This window comes from Podospora bellae-mahoneyi (genome assembly GCF_035222275.1).
Source record: "Podospora bellae-mahoneyi strain CBS 112042 chromosome 1 map unlocalized CBS112042p_1, whole genome shotgun sequence".
NCBI classification, from domain to species: domain Eukaryota; kingdom Fungi; phylum Ascomycota; class Sordariomycetes; order Sordariales; family Podosporaceae; genus Podospora; species Podospora bellae-mahoneyi.
The window spans coordinates 1,202,296-1,221,132 of record NW_026946359.1 but is presented as its reverse complement, the minus strand read 5'-3'; the positions used below and the strand labels follow the sequence as shown (position 1 = coordinate 1,221,132).

The following is an 18,837-nucleotide window of genomic DNA, read 5'->3' as shown; positions in this document are numbered from 1 at the left end:
GGATAATATTACTCAAGTTCTCTGCACTAAGAGCATTGCATGCTAAACCCCACTAGTACTGTTGGCCCTTGTAGGCATGGCAGCTGCTAATAAGAAATTAATTAACCTTACCTAATACGGCAAACAAAGCCAACCGCAACCCAGGAACTTTGCAACCTCTTACCCGAACCCCAAACAACGTGTTTACATCATACCATTTTCCAGAACATACAACGCACCGCCGCATCGCAAAAGTCGAAGAAATCGTTGAATTTTCTTCATCTACGAGGTATGATTCTTATCTGAAAATTTTTCTGCGATTTTATGATTTTTGGCTCATTTTACTGACACCCTCTCACAGCGCCGTTTTGTTCGCGACACGCTGGTTGGTCTAGAGCTCACTTTCACTTTCACTTCCAAGGCCGCCTGTCTTCCAAGTCGCGACGAAGTGCAGAATAGCCCAGCACCATAAGCCATCACTAGACAGCTGTCACAATGCCGTTTGTGGATAACTACATGGAGGATGCTCCTCTCCAATTGATCCAAAGCGACTTGCAAGAGTAAGTGACCAGGCATCTCACCTGTAAACCCTTGTCGTGTTGTGCCTTCCCTCAGTTTCCCGCTCGGTTTTTGTACAAGCAGCTCGCGACAAGAACCCACGACCCTGCCACTCCTCTCTTTCCCCCCAAATCACGACGCGACTTTGGCAAGTTTCACTACTTTCACAAGTCGCTCATTTGGCGGTCCAAACCCCGTCACTCACTCACTCACCCACCCTCACTTGTCCGTCTCATGTTGAATTGTTTTATATTTTGACCCAATTATTAACTCGCATTGCAGGTCTGTTGAGGCTTCATACTCAAGACAGAGCTCAGTCGCTCTCGATTTCGCCGGTGGTGCTGGCCCGACTGTGGTTAACCTTCATGAAGAAGAGGATCTCATCATAAACGAGCAGTTCAACATGCCGCCCGCCCTTCCAGAAGCCGATATGGGCTTGGGTGCCAGTCTCTTTGATGATGAACTCGCGCCTTCCTCGTCGAAAAAGCGGGGCCGCCCTTTGAGATCCTCTACTGGGACTTCTTCCGAGACGCCCGCCAAGTCGACACCGGCTGCGAAGACTCCTCGTTCAACCAGGAGTGTTGGCAAGTCTTCTGCTACGCCAAAATCTGCTAGGAACAGTGCGGGTCCTAAGAGCGCCAGCCGCAGCACAGGCCGCAAGCGCAAGGCTGAAGAGATCGAGGAGACGTCTCCTGAAGCTGAAGCTGAAGTTGAAGCGACACCAGCGGCAAAGCGTGGTCGTGCCGGAAGGCCTGCCCGTACTGCAGGCAAGGCCGCCAGTGCGCGACTCTCACTTGAGGCTGCTAAGAAGCCTATTCGTGGTCGTCCCAAGGGGCCCGCTGTAAGTAATGCCTCCTACGTGTATATATTGTCACAGCCCTCTACTGAGAAGAAGAAGGCCATCGCTAAGCCCAAGAACAAGGGCGGCCGTCCCAAGAAGGACACATCTGTTAATGGCGTCGCCTCTGAAGAGGTTTATGAAGTCGAAGCCATCCGTGACTCGGGAATCGACGACAAGACCAAAGCTCACAAGTTCCTCGTCAAGTGGAAGGGCTATCCCGAAAGTGAAAACACCTGGGAGCCCAGGTCTAACCTCATGGGAGCCGAAGAATTAGTCCGTGAGTTTGAGAAGAGCCAAAAAAAGACCAAGGCTGCGGATGCTGCCGTCAAGGTATCAGCGCCCAAGAAGGAGAAGTCGGAGAAGCCAGCAGCCGAAAAGAAGGCGGCCCCTGCTAAGGGTAGGGGCAAGGCGAAGGCCGTGAAGAAGGTTGCGCCGGCAAAAAAGCCCGTTGGGCGGCCGGGGAGAAGGGGTAGATCTGCCAAGGCATAGTCGATATGGCGTTGGATTGTCTCACAGGTTGTAAAAGGGTGGGTGCGTGGGTTGTTTAGTTTTGCAAGGGGAATCTGGTTGCTGTTTGTTTTTCGCTTTCGTGTCGTTATTTTTATTTCTTTCTCGCGGTTCCTGCAATGGAGGTCATTTTTATATTGGCTCATCAGGCAAACACAAAAAGCCATCTTTGCGTAGAACAGTTCTCCGGACGGTTGTCACGTGGTAGCGGTTTAGCCAGGGCTTGTGTATGGCTGGCATGTATCACTGTTACATATATCTCCTTATCTCGTGCGTATACCCTGATAGCTATCTTTACTGTTGCCCTCTGAGTGTCAGGAGTTCTCTCCTATATTTGCCTTGCCCACGGGTTACTGTCGAGTCGTTAGGCCATCAGCCACAGACGTAACAACAGATAACCGCATTCCACTTCCCCATACCCACCACCCAGCTCTAAAGACGCCACTGTGTCAAATCCTTTGCACACGAGGCACGCTGAACTGCAGGGAGGGTGGGGATGACGGCACACTTGTCTTTCCTATCTGAACAGGTTGCACGTTCTCAAAACTCGTCACATCTGTCACTGTTGCTCCTGTGCTTGGTTTTGCAGTCTTGTCCTCTGGTTTATTTCCGAGAAAGGCTCACTCTTTACCGTCACCGCTCTCGTTAATGTTATTTAAATAGGTTGGTTCCTTTCTCGAAGACTATCGCAACTGCTCGAACGAGACAACGATACTTTAACATCGATTCGAGCAAATACACGACACGACCGCAGACGAGCATTGCTCAACGTTCAAAAAGAGGGTATATAAATACGGCACTACGTCTCAAAACCAAAGCAAATGAACAAAATACCATGAAGAAAAAAAAAAAAAAAAGGGAATTCAACAACAACATTTCTACCTCTCACTATCAAAACCAAAGGACAACAGAACAAAACACAGGGAAGCAAGAAAAGCTAAACCTCCTGTATGCCAACGCCCCTCCCTTATGCCCAGTAAGATACCTATCAAACATCAACCCTTCCCTCTCATACCCTACCGCCCCCCATTCTCCAAATCATCCAACGGCACATACCCCTCCCCTCTAGCCCCCCTCCTCCCCATGAAAACCCCCAACAGCCCCTCCATCCCGCTCACAATCCCATCACCCATCCTCTCCACTACCCCCTTCGGCTTGAGCCCACCCTCCTCCATCCACCTCGGCCGCTTCCAAAACTTCAAAAACAGCGAACTAACCACCACACTAACACTACTCCCCGCCATCGCCGCCCCCGCAGCCATAGGGTGCAGATGCCACCCCAGCGGCAAAAACAACCCCATCGCAAATGGCAACCCAACAGCATTGTACATGCACGCCCACAACAAATTCATCTTGATCCTCCTAAAGATCGTTCTCGCAAGGTGCAAAGCAGCAGGGATGTCCATCAGGTCGTTGGGCCGCATGAGGACCACATCGGCCGCTTCCATCGCCACGTCCGTACCAGAAGCCATGGCGATGCCGACGTCCGCCGTGGCAAGAGCAGGCGAGTCGTTGATGCCGTCTCCCACCATGGCGACCACCTCCCCTGAATCCTGAATCTGTCTGATGATTTCTTGCTTCTGATCGGGTGACACGCCAGCGTAGACGTCCGCGGGGGGGATCCCAACCGCGGCTGCGACAGCAAGGGCGGTGGGGCGCTGGTCGCCGGTTACCATGGCGGTTTTGACACCCATGCGGTGGAGGACTGCGATGGCGGCGGCGGCGTTTTCCTTGATGGTGTCGGACAGGCACAAGTGGCCAGAGTAGGAGCCGTTGATGGAGATGAAGATGTTGGTTGTGCCTGCTTGAGCTTTACGGACGGGGGCGGGTGAGGAAGGGGAGGAAGAGGAGGAAGAGGAGGAAGAGTTGGCTGCGGTGTTGATCTTCTCCGAGGCTTCAACAGCCGACTCGGGGACATCAACGTTGTTTTCTCTCAAGAACTTCACGTTGCCCACGAGGACTTGATACCGTTTTCTTTCTCCACCAACGGCCGGCTCGACGAGCGCGCTGATGCCCTTCCCAACAGCTGCTGTGAAGTCGCCGACGCTGCCCTCGATTGTGCCCTCGGGTCCAAGACCGAGTTCGGTGCGGCAGGCGCCCAAGACGGCTTTGCCTACTGGGTGCTCGGAGCCCATCTCGGCAAGACCAACAATGGTCCACCAGAGACGGCGGAGGGATTGACTGTTTTCCCATGCGGAGACGATGGTCGTCTTGGCCACGCTCATCTTGCCGTAAGTAAGGGTACCCGTCTTGTCAAGAACAACCTGGGTAATCTTGGTGGTGGTCTCGAGAGCCGCGCCGCCTTTAACGAGAATGCCGTTCTCAGCGCCAATGCCGGTTCCGACCATGACGGCGGTGGGAGTGGCAAGGCCGAGGGCGCAAGGGCAGGCAAAGACGATAACCGAGATGCAGAGCTTGACACAGACCATGATTTTGCCGCCGCTGGCCTCCTCCAGGAAGATTTGAGGCGGGTGGGGCAAGACATGACTGAGGATCATCCAGACGAGGAATGTCATGAGACCAAGGAACAGAATGCTAGGAACAAAGTAACCAGCAAGGAGATCAGCCAAGCGCTGGATAGGAGCGCGGCTGGTCTGCGCGTCCTGGACAAGCTTGACGATTTGACTGAGCTGGGTGTCACGGCCGGCCCTGGTGACGCGAATATCGACACGCCCATGGCCGTTGACGGTTCCACCGATCACGTTGCTGCCCTTGGTCTTTTGCACAGGCATCGCCTCGCCAGTGACCATGCTTTCATCAACATAGGTCTCACCCCTGACCAGGGTACCGTCTGCGGGGATCTTGTCACCAGGTCGGAGAATGACAATGTCTCCCACTTGAATAAGCTCAGTAGGAATGACCTTTTCTTCAGCGGCAGAACCATCCAGGGGCTGGTTTGCGTCACCAGCAGATGTTTCCTTGCTCCACCCTTCAGCAGCCTTTTCCGCAGCGATGGGGTCAGCGTAAATGGTGGCCATAGATGGGGCCAGCGACATCAACCGGGACAGAGCCTTGGAAGTTTGACCCTTTGCGCGGTTCTCCAAGAAGCGACCAAGTGTGATGAAAGTGATAAGCATGGTACTGGTGTCGTAGATGGTGGCTGGCCTAGTGTGTGGAGGCATAAGGATCGAAACCAACATGGCCATGACACTAAAGAAGAAGGCGCAGGATGTACCCAGAACGACCAATACGTCCATAGTGGGTGAGCCATGCTTCATAGACTTGTATGCTGACTTGTAGAATCGCTTGCCGATGCCAAACTGAACAGGCACCGTGAGACCCAGGCACATGACGTCGCCGAGATAGAGACCTGGGATGAGCCTGATAGACCCAAAGTCCAAGGGCCCACACATGGGTAGAATCATGCTGATGATGAACACTGGTATTGCAAACGATAGAGAGATCCTAAAATCGCGCCTCCACTCGTTGATTTCCTTGGTCTTGGCGAGTGATTCCAGCTGCGCATTGTTGTCGTCGTTGTCAGCTACCAGGGCGTTGAAACCCATGTTTTCGACAGCTTCCACGATCACGCGCAAGCCTGTGACGTTTGGCTTATGCACAACCGTTAGTCTAGATGAACTTGGAGCAAGCTTTGCGCTGCTGACGCCAGGCAGCGCCAACAGCTTCTCCTCAAGCCCCTGAGCAGCCGCAGCGTCCAAGTTCCCATAAATTTTGAGCTGGGCGGTTGATGAGCCTCCACTTGATGAATCCGAAGACTCGAAAACCGTTGACAGAATCTTGGCGTCAAACCCCCTGTCTTCAATGATCTCGGCGATCTTGTCCGCTGCAATTTTTAATGGATCGTGGGTGATCACTGCCCGTTCCGCAAGCAGACTGATGTTAAAGCGCAGAATTCCGTCCAGATTATTGAACCCTTCCTCCACGGCCGAGGTACACGCTCCGCAAGTCATGCCCTCGATCGCAACCGTCGTGGTGGCGGCTGTTGATGATGTTTTGCCCGAGTCCACTAGCGCATCCGCCTCTTCTTGCTTTTCCGTACTTTCCAACACCTCGGCATCGAACCCCCTGTCCTCAATGATCCCGCATATCGCCTCAGCAGCCAAAAGCGCTGGGTCATGCTCAATCACTGCCCTTTCTGACAGCAACGAGATGCTAAAGTGTTTTACCCCGGAGACGTCCTTGAACCCGCCTTCGATCGCAGATGTACAAGCGCCGCACGTCATCCCTTCGATCTTGACCGTCGTGACCATCATAGCCGGGCCATCGTCCGTAGGAAATACGCCAAACGAGTTGCGCGGCGCAACCGGCGACGGGAGATCTGTAGATAGTACTTCGGCGTCGAATCCTCGGTCTTCGATGATTTCTCGTATTTGTTCGGCGGATATTCTTTGGGGGTCGTGCATAACCACCGCTCTTTCCATGACCAGACTGACCGACACATTTCCTACTCCATCGACACCTTTGAAGCCCGCTTCAACGGCTGAAGTGCATGCGCCACAGCTATGGAGACAGTTAGAGACCAGCACAGCACCACGGTTTTGAACCGCTATGACTACTCACGTCATGCCCTCAACCTTCAGTGTCGTAGTAGCCATGTGCGCGGGGGGCGCTGATAGCGAGTGTGATTGAGGAGGAGCCATTGTAGGGGTGGCACCCGATATCGTGTAATACTGGAGTAGTGAATAGGTTGATAGGTGCTCGTCCTCCCTCCTCCACAAAACTACTCGCTGGCCAGGGTGAAGTTCGGAAATCGATTGCTACTCTGGAGAGAAACAGGCCGGTCGAATGCGACGCCGAGATCACGGTCTTACTCGTTTTCTTCGGAGGCTATAACATTTGAAAAGTAGTGTGGATGTGAAACAATGCTTTGACCGTTCAAAGATAACGCATAGGTAACGAGGCCACCTCGCGGAGATGGGGCGGGCTGCTTATGTACAAGAAAGGCAAGGCAAAAAAACGAAACGGTACCCGACGGCAAAGGTAAATGAGATGGAAGGATTGGTGAATGGAGAGGAGCGCGTTAAAGAAGGCAAAGTGCCAGATATCGCAAAGTGCGGCAGCGTCGGATCCGAGTTTGTCAGCGTTGACGGTCCCCAGTGGTCCCCAAAGGAGGCCCCTGTTGGATGGTGATACAGTGTTTGGCGCACTATGCGACTAACTGCGTTTAGTTCTTGTAAGTGCTGCTAGCGATATCTGCCGAGTGTTTCCAAGGCCGCAGAGGCCAGATTGGTTGTTTTATAGTGAAAGTATTACAAACTTCTGGCTAGAATGGACGCAAGCAACACGGAAACACAGCATATATTGGGATCCCCTGCACGTGGAGGGTGGGCTGAAAACAGGCATCGCAGGTTTGACGATCTGTCTCCGGATTCGAGTTGGTACTGTGTCCAGCCGCTCAGGTGCGGGCTGTGACAATGAGCACGTTTCTCGATCTTTGTAGCCTGGGTGGGCATGGATGTGCCGCGCCGCCAGGAACACCCACTGCGTCCGGGAGGACGGGTGACTTTTCCATCCCGCTGAATCCTGGTCAAGCCTTGGTGGATGAATACGCCGAAATACGGGCATGCTCACGCGATTCTTCATCCTCTCAAGATCAGGGGGACACAACACAGTCAGAAAGAACCTGCCAGATCGAGAACAGTTACAGACGCGGGGTCTAAAACTTGGCCACCATTCGGTCAGTGTCGAAGACGGCAGTCCTCTTGCAATCTATTTTGAGCGGCCTGAATGGTCACACCCACCGCCTGCCCCGTAGGAAGCAATAAATCCAATAGTCTTATCAAATGCAGCTTGTGCCAGTCTCTAGTACGTGATGTTTGGTCGAATATTGACGCACATGCGGGTACAAGAGAGACGGCACGAGGTTCCTGGGAAAGACCCAAGCGACAAGGCGCACTGTGCGCTCTTCTCGCTCTTCTCGGCAACGTCGCGGATTCAGAAGCTGTGGACACGAGAACCCTTGCTCTTGTCGATAAGATCCGCTTCGATCCGGACGTTCTCCCGCTTGTAGCAGGTCAAACCTTGCGGTGGGAATCCCCTGCACATTAAACTTCAGGTCAGAAAACGGTGGGTCATCTTCTAGAAGCCCAATGGAAGTGGCACGACAACAATTGCAAAATGGCTCGACTGGTACATGTCTCCTGTTGCGTTTCTGCGGAGTTATTCGCGGTTACGTATCCTGAGCGGGCTCGTAATGCAGGAACACGATACGCCAGTGGTTGTGCACCCTGGAAGCCACATTTGTTCAGCGCGGGGCAAGCGCAAACATAATCCCAGCCTTACCCCAGGTTTGTCAACAGCTCTGTTTGAGCCCCACCATGACTTCGCAGCTGCAAGGCTGCCTTCCAGCTACATCCACCAGCTCTCAACCACCCAAGAGTTAGGAATCATCTGTTGAACGTTTTCTCGAATTCCCAAGTAACATCACCTCCGACTGTGTTTCTGACTTGACAGGTTGAAGCAGGATCTCGGAGTTCTTCAGACAGTTTCCAAGATGGAACAGGCAAAAGCTCTCAATGCCCTCGAGGTACGTTTCGTCATCGCCATAGGCATGATTACATCGATGGTATCCCACCCCGCACCCTGCTCACCTATTGTGTAGCCCTTCTTGGCACTCACCAAGTCGGCCACCTCCCCGCGCGCTGCCGCCGACCTCATCTCCCGCGCGACTTCGGCCCCGAATACATACATCTTCACCGAGTTGTTACAGACTCCTCAGATCCAAGCTCTTGCTTCGAATCCAGAGCTTGCCCCACACCTCACACTCCTCCAGATCTTTAGTTATGGCACCTACGAAACGTACAAGTCCACCGCAGGTCTTCCCGAGTTGAACGATGCCCAGAGACTGAAGCTCCGTCAGCTGTCTCTTCTGACACTCGCCAACCAAAACAACGGCCATGGGACCGAGCCGGCCTTGAGCTACTCGTCCCTCCAAAGAGCTCTCGACCTGCCCACCCGGCAATCTCTGGAGGAGCTTGTGATCAGCTCCATCTACGCCGACCTCATCAAAGGCCAGCTCAAGCCCAAGGCTTCCCTCGTCCAGATCAACAGCGTTGCTCCTCTCCGAGATGTCGCCCCCACCGCCATTGGCGGGCTCCTCTCCAGCCTCCAAGCCTGGGCTGATCGTTGCGATTCCACCCTGAGCTCCCTCTCGGCACAAATGGACCAGCTCCGCGCCGACGCCGACCGCCGTGCCGCGCAAGAAGCGGCCTGGCAAGAGACAACAGAGAAGCTCCTGGAACAGGAGACTGGAAACAAGAATGACAAGGGCAAAAAAGGTTTCTACCCCTCCTTCTCCTCATCACCCCGATACACATCTGGATATGGTCGCGGAAACCTCGGCAACAGGCAGCAGCACAAGAAACAAAAGTCTCTCCATGACTCTCAACAGCCGCATGGCTATCCGGCTGCTGGAGGCGGTGGTGGCGCTGGGGGAGCTTTCAACTGGAACCCCGGGAACAACTACTACCACTCTCAAGCTGCCCCCCAGTACGCCGCCCAGGACGCTTCTACTACTGCCTACGGCAATTACAACCCGCACAACGTCCGGACATTTTCTTCTCATCATCATCATCCAAACAACTCTCTGAAGAGAATGCTGACTGATGACTCGGACGGCAGCAGCACACTTCCTTCGGCACCACAACGAGAAGATCAAGCGGGGCCAGGGCAACCAGATCTCGGCGGCGGATTCCCTGCAGGAGGCGCTCGATATCCACCGGCCGGGGTACAGCTGAGCAGAGGAGGGTCGGGCGAAGTGTTGATGACGGATACGGAGGAGTGGGATATGATTGCTCAGGCGGTGGAGAACTCGTTGAAGGATATGGTGGCGAGAGATGGGGCTGGTCAGTAGAGGACAGCTGGGTTCATATTGGGGTTGGGGGTGGTAGTGTTGGTTATTGTGAGGTTGTCGAAACGGCAGGGTAGGTGGGCATAAATCGGCAGCCTTGTCGGGGGTAAATTCGGGAAGCGTAGTAATACGCATTCTTGCAGAAGATTTTTGATGTTGTGGATCTAGCAATACTACCAAATCAATGTGTCTTCTGTTTTGGAGAAGTATGGCCGCCGGGGTGTTCGGTGACGTTGATATGCGTGGGCTGAGTAGCTCCGTATCAGCTTTAGATTCCGTTGTGAAGAGAACCAGACTGGTTACGAAGTAAGCCCCGGAATACAAGCAAGTTTTTTAGGTTCTTTACGTGTGGATTGTATATAGAAGAGTCTCAACACTCTAGCAAAGTATTGAAAAGGAAACAATCCCAAACTGCAAGGTCAAGAGGAACTCAAAGTTAAGAGAAGAAAGAGGGAAGGAAAAAGCAGCAGAAACATAAGGAGGGGGTGCAGAATGCGAGAAAGACACTATCAGATAGATATCAGGGCCTTGGCTTGGAGCAACAGATATCTCTGTTTCTCGTCCGCGGTATGGGCGTCCTGTGTCGGGCCTCATGGCCGTCACACCTCACCACCACCAAGCAATCCTGTACTCAAATCTTTTTTTCTTCAGCTACTATCCGATCCCCCACCCTCTCTAAAAATCGTACATTACAACCACCACCCACCCTCGTTTCTCAACAAAGCAAAGGAACATATGGAAAAAAATAAAAAATAAAATAAAAAAAAGCATGCAAAGTTTCACTATCCTGAACACCTGAAATTTAGCCCAGCGCCGGATACACCCCTACTCTTAAACACCTTTCCCCCTTCCATTCCACCCCCAACCCACCTTTCATCCCCCCATTTGTTGTTGCCCTAGTAGTAAAAAGTTACATGATTTGCTCTCTAAAAAAAACTGGTACGCGAAATGAATGTGATGAAATGAAACAACAATAACAACAGCGACAGAGACTACAGATGTGGCCATCCATACCCCTCCATAAATCAGAAAATAAAAGGCAATCCCGAGGAGAAAATACCCTTTTTTGAAACTAGTATTTCCTAGTTTGGCTACAGAACCTCATAACTTCGTCATAAAAAAAGGGAAAAGCCAGTGAAAAGAAGAAAAAAAGACGACGAAAAATACGAGAAAAAAAGAAAATGCTCCTGCCTCGTTAAATCCATTACCCTAGGACGGAATATATCTCGTAAGAGTTGCTTTGGCGGCCGTGGGATTAAGGTGATTTCGAAAATGCTACGCTATGCTGTTCTTTCGTGTACTTTGGTTTCGAGAGTGAGAATGGAAACCAGCCTGGTCAAACTCCCGAAACGTTCTTCTCGCTCGGGGTTCAGAGTCGTTTGCCGGGCACCAGGATGAACAGCACACATAACGCGGCATCGACGAGCAATGTCACGGCGAGTACCATGATGGCTCGTCGGGCGAGGAGCTTTCGGACATATGGTTCTCGTATTCTGGAGAAGTTGAAGGGGGTGTACTCGCTGAACCCGAGAAGGGCAAGGGCTGGGTCGAGTGAGTACTGGTAGGAGGCGAGAAAGTACACGCCTAGTGTGAAGGGGAGGATGAGCTGAAGGGTGTTAGCGCTGAGCTCCGTACATGCAGAAAGGAGTGATACATACCCAACAGCGAGTCATTCGGTCCTTATTGAGGAATATCAAAATGAACGCAGCCCAGAAACCGCCAAACATGGAGACCAAGCCAAAGATGAGTCTCATGATCAGTGTTGGTGGGATAAGATTTCCAAGGGCCTTCATTCTAAGAAAGCCGGGGAACGCATCTCGCTCCATCGCTTGGAAAACGTAGTCCTTGGCCACATCGAAAACCTCTGGGTCATCTCGCCCGAACTCTTCGATTGCTGTCGTTACATCCTGGGTAATTGAACCCGGGAGCGTTATCTCGCGTTCCGCACCGGGAAGAAGGAAAGTGTAGAGGATCTTCTCGGCGGAAGCTCTGATATCTTGCCGGGCAACTGTGTGAGCCGGAGAGTTTGAATCGGTATTAGGTTCGCGAGGGGTGCTGCTAAGGTTGGTGCTTGCGCGAGCGCGTCTCCCATTGCTGCTGTGTGGTGAATCGTGGGGGTTTCTATCTTCCCGCAAAAACATTGACATCTGAGCATCCTGATCTCTTTCCTTCTCCGTCGCGTACATGGACGGCCCAGCGGCCGAATGGTTCAGGTCACCTAGGCCTTCCAAGATGGCCGAAGATCGTTTGGACGTCTTGTCCAAATCTGGGGTACCCACCAAAACTGATCGGCGCAGCTCCCGAACATAGTGGCGGCACAGAGACATGTGCTGGGCGACATCAAGCCTATGATCCCTTGTTAGCAAACAATACTCGTGCTACCAACGCCCTCCCCAGTTGACGTACCAGAAATCAAGATAGTCGACAGAGCGCTGCTGGTCCCGCATATAAATATAAAAGGAGAACAAATCGACAGGGGGCAATGTCCGTCGACTTAAGACTTCGAAGAGGGTGGGTAGTCGGTTCCGATTCAAATCGGGCACCGGTGAGGGTGTTGATGCCATGGGGTCGTTCATTTTCGCCAGTCGACTTTGCCGTTAAGAAAGTCGACAGGAAATGATTAAAAGAATGATCGCAGCGTCAGACGGAGCTTTGCGTGGTCCTGGGGAAAGGCGTCGCTAGTTCGGGGTGTGATTCGTGAATTGACGTTGGAGAGTTGGAAGAGCTCAGTTTTGAGGTGACCGCGTAAATCGACTTTTCAGGGAGGGTCGCTGAGGATGTTGCTCGGGTAGAGTGGTAACTTTCAAGTGTCGCCGGAGTAGCTGGGGTCGGTCGATGAGGTAGTGCGGAAAATTAGGACGAATTTGCTGAGGGCGTACGAAAAGAGTGACAAGTGCGCTCAGCGCACCAGGGAACAGTGTCGGGTCGCGCAGAGACTGGCGATGATGGAATGTCGTTGAGACCTGGAACAGGCGGGCGCAGGAGTTGGCATGAAGAGCTTCCAAGGCGCACGGCTGCCCCTGCACGCATGAGAGTCTGATGAACAGGAGTTCCACTCAAGCTTCCAGCGCCAATTCATCTTTTGAGATTGGCTGTGGAGTCATGATTGGCCCATTCCGAGATGACACCTGGGCAGCTGTCTGCCAGTGGGCTACCGACCGCCAGAACCTTGGCGGTGTGAAAGTGAAGGTGGGGCTGGAAGAGCACAGGCGCCATTCCACTTTAGGGCAGTTACGCGAGTGCCTTGAGCCCAGTGGTCGGCGCACCAGACAGAATTCGCGGAAAAACCAGGTGCAAAATTCCCCAGAGGTAGGTTTATTGAACCCAGCAAAAGCCCGCGACCTCACGACACCACTCAACCCGATTCCGAGTGCAAGAGATCCCACGTCTCCGAAGTACGTAATTGCTGGCAGTTTCCCCTCGATTCGACTCGATTTATTTTCTGCTCGCCATTGCAGAAACCAACAGAGACGCTGTGCAGCGGCTAACTCACCTCCTACCAGAATGTCGTCCACCAAGCCCTCCGGAAAGACCCAGCGTTCGGCCATCGCCGACGTTGTGGCTCGCGAGTACACCATCCACCTCCACAAGCGCGTATGTCAAGTCGAACGAGGGCGATAGTCGATGAAAGAATTGAATTGCTGACTCGATGGACAGCTCCACGGCGTGACCTTCAAGAAGCGGGCTCCCAAGGCGATCAAGGAGATCAAGGAGTTTGCCTACAAGGCCATGGTACGTTCGACCGCAGAAACCTCCCCACTATCCCGACGACTTCACGGTCACGGCACACGAAACCACTCGCCCTTCCCAGCTCGAGATTCCGGATGATAAGTGTGTGTGGTGGCATAGGACAGAAAAGCTGACTTGAGATGTCATGTTACAGGGCACCACCGATGTCCGCCTCGACCCCCAGCTGAACAAGAAGGTCTGGGAGCAGGGTGTCAAGGGCGTTCCTTACAGACTCCGCGTCCGCATCTCCCGGAAACGTAACGACGAGGAGGGCGCTAAGGAGAAGCTTTACAGCTACGTCCAGGCCGTCAACGTCACGAACCCCAAGGGCCTCCACACCGTCGTTGTTGAGGAGTAAATTTTGGTTGTCGGCAACAATTAAAAAGTGGGATTGAGGACGGGCCGTGGTTCGGGTTCAGGACGGCATTGGGATTTTACGGAGTTACGCATGGCTTCTAGCTTCCTATTACGAATAGATGGGTTCGTAAAAACGGCACCTCCGATACCAAAAAACCAATTCACCAAACCAACCCGAACGACATGTGAAGGAGCTGGAGCTGGAGCTTGCGATGGGAAAGAAACCTTTGTTCAGAGTGATACGCTGGAGTGTATATCTCAAAGTGATACGCTCGTGGACGACAATGTCCGTTGCAAAAAACAATGCTCGATGTACTTGAGGAGTTACTCTGCAAGCAGGCAGCGTCGATGCGAGAAATCCATGTACCAAAACCCCCCCCCCCGGAATGCAATCCTTAACTTCAGGTACCAAGTACGCCTTTGATTTCCACCTTGACAACAAACAGCAAACACGCCGTCATGACTCCGTTCCCCCAGGCAAAAAGAAAATGCAGATGCGTGTGTCGTAAACTCATTGATTAGTTTTGTCTATTCAGTCCTCCTCAATATCCTTATGACGGTCCATGACCTTGGTCTTAAAAAGAGCTGGGTCCTTGTCCCAGAGTTCGGCAGCCTCGCCGTTGAGGGGGGAAGCGCTGTTTCTGTTAGCAATCTCAAACACTTCCTTGCCAGATATCGGCAGAACACATGGTCTTACTTGTTTGGTTCGCCCAAGAGAGACTGCAAGCTCAGCAACACCGTTTGAGTGTTGTAGGCAGGCGTCCACTTGTCCTTGAGAATATCGAGGCAGATGCGGCCGGAGAAGTCGACGTTGGGGTGGTAAATGGGGGTGATAAAAAGTACGGTGGGTGGCGTGTATGGATAGTTGGCAGGGAACTCGAAGCTGAGCTTGAGGTTGAGGCCAGCATATGGTGTGTCTTCGGGACCTTCAATGGTAGCGCGCCAGAAGAGCAGGTTGCCGTCGGCCGAGGGGAACGCGGAGATGCCAGGGGCAGGTGAGGTCATCATTTGCATAAGCTCGTTCTGCAGTCTTCGGGCCCATGTTGTCAGCCATGATGAGTCTTCCACCACACCGCCCACGCGACGCTCACCTCTTCGTCGCATTCTCGTTGACCTTCTTGCTTGTAGCAGCACCGGTGGCGGCCTTGCTGGCTGGGAGGCTTCCAGGGGCCGAGTTCTGGGTGTCATCCATGTAAGACATGATGTCGACAAAGACGGGCGTAAGAGTAAAGAATGTCTTCGGCGTATGCTGCGACAGGATCCAGGTTAATATACCCAAGCGGGTCGATGCAGAAGAGGCTGGTCTGGAAGAGAGGTCGATTGCGTACCTGCAACAGCGGGGGCGTCAGCTTCGTAGGAATTGGAGGGCTTATGATGTCAAATGGTGCGCATGAGGTTGGTGTTTGCTTTCAGGAAAGAGATGGAAGGCGCCTCGTGAGTTTTGGCGGAGCGGCGTCTGAAGGTCATAGAGCCCAAGAGGAATGTTTACAAGAAAGACCCAACTTTGCCTGCCCCCACCAGCCCGCTAGGTAACAAGCTGGAGACTCTCTAGCAACCACTGCCGGCCAAGAGCGGCCTGGTCCGGGCGCAACCCTTGTGCCATAGCCAATCAGAGCGTGCCTTTGGCTGCTGTGCCCAGACAAAACATTTTGCCCGCCACTCCACTCTTTGAGCGCATCAAGATACAAATACACTTTACACGGGTACGCGAACTTTATAAGACGCGTCATATTTCATCCAAACAGCACTCAGAAAATGGTGAGTGCAACTTCCTTCCGCTTACTATCGGCCTGTTATTGAACTCAGCCTTCCTCACTTGCCTTGTATCTTTGTACTCTTTCTTTGATACCCCGTCCCTGCCTTTTGTTTTGAATAATACCACTTCTGGCTCAAGGGATACCCCGGGATGCTGCCTGGGACACCTCCATCGCCATAACTTTGGACATCAGTTTCGGATCACATCAACTAAAACAGCTCTCAAAAATGCAACAGTCACAATTAGACCCGCTTCCAAACGATTTGCCCTTCCGCATCATCTCCAAGACGATAGGAAGGGGCGCATATGCATCGTGAGTTCTTCCCGCACCCATCTCACTTACACCGGGGTAGGACCCCACCAGCTGACTCTGATCAACCAGCATCAAAAAGGCGATTCCTCTGGATGCACCAACACCAGTCTTTGCTGTCAAGCTGATCCACAAGGGTTACGCTGTCAAGCATGGGCGGATATCAGCCAAGCAAATCGCCATGGAGGTGTCATTGCACTCGCACATCGGCCAGCACCCCAACATCATCGAGTGGTTCGCTACTGGCGAAGATGCCGTCTGGAGATGGATCGCCATGGAGTTTGCCGAAGGAGGTGATCTTTTTGACAAGATCGAGGCGGACGTCGGCGTTCAGGAAGACATTGCGCATCTGTACTTCTTGCAACTAATCGCTGGTGTCAGCTTCATGCACTCCAAGGGGGTAGCCCACCGGGACCTCAAACCCGAGAACATTCTTTTGTCAGACACAGGCAACCTCAAGATTGCCGACTTTGGCATGTCGACCATGTTTGAGTACAAGGGAGTACGGAAGCAGACGGCCACCATGTGCGGTAGCCCCCCATATATCGCCCCCGAGGTACTGCAGTGTGCCAGGCCAGATAAGAGGTCGCCTGACCAGCAGAAATACTCGGCGGATCTGGTCGACATCTGGTCTTGTGGCGTCATTTTGTTTGTGCTTTTGGTGGGCAATACACCATGGGACGAGCCAACAACTGGAAGTTGGGAGTTTCAGGAGTACGTACGGACGCATGGGCGGAGTACAGATCAGCTATGGCAGAGGATTCCCCCCAACACATTATCCCTCCTCCGAGGCATGATGAACATTGAACCTCAGAGACGATTTAGCTTTGCTCAAATTCGCCAGCACCCATGGTACACCCGTCACAACCCCCTCCTCGCCGCCGACGGCAAGGTGTCAGATCCTCTGGCTCTGGCCACCAAAATGCTGGCCGCCCTACGCATTGATCTCAGCGCAGAGCCAACCCCCTCCCAGCGTGCTTCCCAACCAGAAGCAATGGACCTCGATTCCCAGCCCTCCAGCTCGTGGACTACCAAACTCCCAGCCACCCAACCCGAAACTCCTATCACAGATGCAGCCTTCGATTGGGAACGGCCAACCCTCCGAACACTGGGTACTCACGCCATCATCTCCTCGACGCAGCCGTTGGCTCCCCGCGATGCTGCTTCCATCCTTCCTCCGCCGTCAAGCCGGCATCCCAACCGAAACCTGGCCCTGGCCGCCCTCTCCGCTCTGTCGGATGACCCGTCCATGAGCCAGTTCTCGCAGATCCCAGGCATCCCATTGTCCTTGACCCAGCACGCCCGCCAGTTCAGGGACATCATCCCCTCATACTCGCTGACAAGATTCTTCTCGCACATGCCACCGGTGCTGCTCGTGCAGATGCTCAGCGACGCGCTTCACCAGCTCAACGTGCCGCAACCGGCTCAAATCGGTGGTAGTGTCAACCCGGAGTCGGACCACGTGGCGACGCTAAAGGTGAAGACGGTGGACGGGAGAAACCAGAGCCTGCACGGGGAGGTGCTGGTGGACAAGTACAGGCTGATGACGAGCATGTCTGACGAGGAGGGCCAGGAGGTGATGCTGCACGAGGTTAGGTTTGTCAAGGTGAAGGGTGACCCGCTAGAGTGGCGGAGGTTTTTCAAGAAGGTGGCGCTGCTGTGCAAGGAGGGGGTTTGGAGTGGGGATGGGGGGAGTTCACAGTAATGGATAACCGTGTTTGTTCCTTTGGATTTGGGGTGGTTTTTGGAATTGTGTTGTTGCTGATATGATTTGCGGATTACAGGAAATGGCGATGGGATGGTAGGGTGGGATGACTTTTTCTTCTTTTTTTAAATGAACGGTGGGATGACGATCATTTATGTAGCTTGGAGGATTGGGATGGCTGATATATAAGAGACAGACAGGGCTGGGTCGGGGTGCTGAGTGTGTTTTGTTAAGTCAGCATTTTTTTTTTTTTTTTTTTTGTCTGTGAGCATGGCATATAATTGCAGCATAGCATGAGCACGAAGCATTGCAGGGTTGTATTAAAAAGACGTGGCATTTAGTTTTGGTATTCTTTTTGACCTCACCTTGAAACCGAGTGGTGTATTCATATTCCCTTTTTTTTCCTGACCTATATTTCCGGCTTCCGATTATTGCTGTCAACGAAATCACTCACAAACTCCCCCCCGACGGCTGATCCAACTCCTCCTGACAAACACCATACTCTTCCGGGTCCTTGCAGTCCTCATTGTGGGATTCCACGCCTTCTGGGATTGGCACCATGGCTGATTTTGTCCTAGATGGCAATCTTCCCGTTAGATACCGCCCCTTACAACTGTGAATGTTACGAGGGAGGGTGGCATACCAAATGTGAATCGCGCTCTTCCAATCCAACCCCTCTAGGCAACCCCCCTTGACGCTGACGACGTTTTTGTTCTGATTGTTTGTCAGCCACATTCGTAACAGGCAACCGTAAAACCCATATCATGTTTTTTTTGTTGGGGGTAAGGGGAAACTCACAGGACTATCATGCACCAACCTCGTCCCGCACCTCTTGCAAAAATAGCAGTACAGCGTCTGCCCGTTGGTTGTTGCGCGTGAGTAGACTGATAGCAGGTTACTCCCGCTCCCTTCACATCCAGCTGGCGGACTCCCTGATGACGAGACCGAGGATGATGTTGGTGAAGAGGGCGGTGGTTGGATGAGGTTGGCGGGGAGGGAGAAGCGGGGGAAGATGGCCGAAACGCCAAAGGCGGAGGAGGTTTGTCTTTGGCAGGCTATGCTGTTTTGCTAATGTTAGAAAACCAAGAGGGAAAAAAAAAAAGGGGGGGTGGGGGATGGGAGAGGAAATACCAGTGGCAGATATACAAGGCTAGGGGTTTGGGGAGGGGGGTTTTGAAGCGGATGGAGCCGCATTGGCAGGAGGCGTTCATTTTCGGTTTGGGTTGAGTTGAGACTGACTGGTTGGTATGAGGATTGTGTCAGTTAATTGGTTTGGGTGATGGTT

General features: G+C 52.9%; 8 protein-coding genes across 8 annotated transcripts; 4 read left to right on the top strand and 4 right to left on the bottom strand.

Moving 5' to 3' along the window:
- The first annotated feature begins 163 nt into the window (after positions 1-163).
- Positions 164-2,216, top strand: QC761_104010 (uncharacterized protein). Its single transcript, XM_062873657.1, has 4 exons — positions 164-268; positions 341-539; positions 820-1,378; positions 1,436-2,216. Exons 2-4 carry the CDS (start codon positions 475-477, stop codon positions 1,865-1,867), a joined length of 1,056 nt encoding a protein of 351 aa, XP_062736722.1. The 5' UTR covers positions 164-268; positions 341-474; the 3' UTR covers positions 1,868-2,216.
- A 685-nt stretch (positions 2,217-2,901) lies between these two features.
- CCC2 (Cu(2+)-transporting P-type ATPase) lies at positions 2,902-6,486 on the bottom strand (the record flags this gene model as incomplete). The annotated part of the gene is made up of 2 exons (XM_062873656.1): positions 2,902-6,346; positions 6,407-6,486. The coding sequence occupies 2 exons, from the start codon at positions 6,484-6,486 to the stop codon at positions 2,902-2,904; spliced, it is 3,525 nt and encodes a 1,174-aa protein (XP_062736721.1).
- Positions 6,487-7,859: 1,373 nt separating this feature from the next.
- On the top strand, positions 7,860-10,024 carry QC761_103990 (uncharacterized protein). The gene is made up of 2 exons (XM_062873655.1): positions 7,860-8,372; positions 8,448-10,024. Exons 1-2 carry the CDS (start codon positions 8,340-8,342, stop codon positions 9,696-9,698), a joined length of 1,284 nt encoding a protein of 427 aa, XP_062736720.1. The 5' UTR covers positions 7,860-8,339; the 3' UTR covers positions 9,699-10,024.
- Positions 10,025-10,558: 534 nt separating this feature from the next.
- On the bottom strand, positions 10,559-13,280 carry RAX1 (Bud site selection protein, Revert to axial protein 1). Its single transcript, XM_062873654.1, has 3 exons — positions 12,102-13,280; positions 11,354-12,041; positions 10,559-11,301 (listed from the first exon to the last, which is right to left on the bottom strand). Exons 1-3 carry the CDS (start codon positions 12,269-12,271, stop codon positions 11,065-11,067), a joined length of 1,095 nt encoding a protein of 364 aa, XP_062736719.1. The 5' UTR covers positions 12,272-13,280; the 3' UTR covers positions 10,559-11,064.
- On the top strand, positions 12,741-14,197 carry RPL31B (60S ribosomal protein L31B). The gene is made up of 4 exons (XM_062873653.1): positions 12,741-13,090; positions 13,199-13,289; positions 13,353-13,427; positions 13,579-14,197. Exons 1-4 carry the CDS (start codon positions 12,798-12,800, stop codon positions 13,780-13,782), a joined length of 663 nt encoding a protein of 220 aa, XP_062736718.1. The 5' UTR covers positions 12,741-12,797; the 3' UTR covers positions 13,783-14,197.
- Positions 13,989-15,654, bottom strand: UBC11 (Ubiquitin-conjugating enzyme E2 11). Its single transcript, XM_062873652.1, has 3 exons — positions 14,873-15,654; positions 14,479-14,811; positions 13,989-14,416 (listed from the first exon to the last, which is right to left on the bottom strand). The coding sequence occupies exons 1-3, from the start codon at positions 14,980-14,982 to the stop codon at positions 14,314-14,316; spliced, it is 546 nt and encodes a 181-aa protein (XP_062736717.1). The 5' UTR covers positions 14,983-15,654; the 3' UTR covers positions 13,989-14,313.
- Positions 14,513-17,902, top strand: chk1 (Chk1 protein kinase). The gene is made up of 3 exons (XM_062873651.1): positions 14,513-15,539; positions 15,774-15,850; positions 15,920-17,902. Exons 1-3 carry the CDS (start codon positions 15,537-15,539, stop codon positions 17,550-17,552), a joined length of 1,713 nt encoding a protein of 570 aa, XP_062736716.1. The 5' UTR covers positions 14,513-15,536; the 3' UTR covers positions 17,553-17,902.
- Positions 17,860-18,763, bottom strand: QC761_103945 (uncharacterized protein; the record flags this gene model as incomplete). Its single annotated transcript, XM_062873650.1, has 4 exons — positions 17,860-18,126; positions 18,196-18,266; positions 18,351-18,612; positions 18,684-18,763. 4 exons carry the CDS (start codon positions 18,761-18,763, stop codon positions 18,003-18,005), a joined length of 537 nt encoding a protein of 178 aa, XP_062736715.1. The 3' UTR covers positions 17,860-18,002.
- Positions 18,764-18,837: the final 74 nt, after the last annotated feature.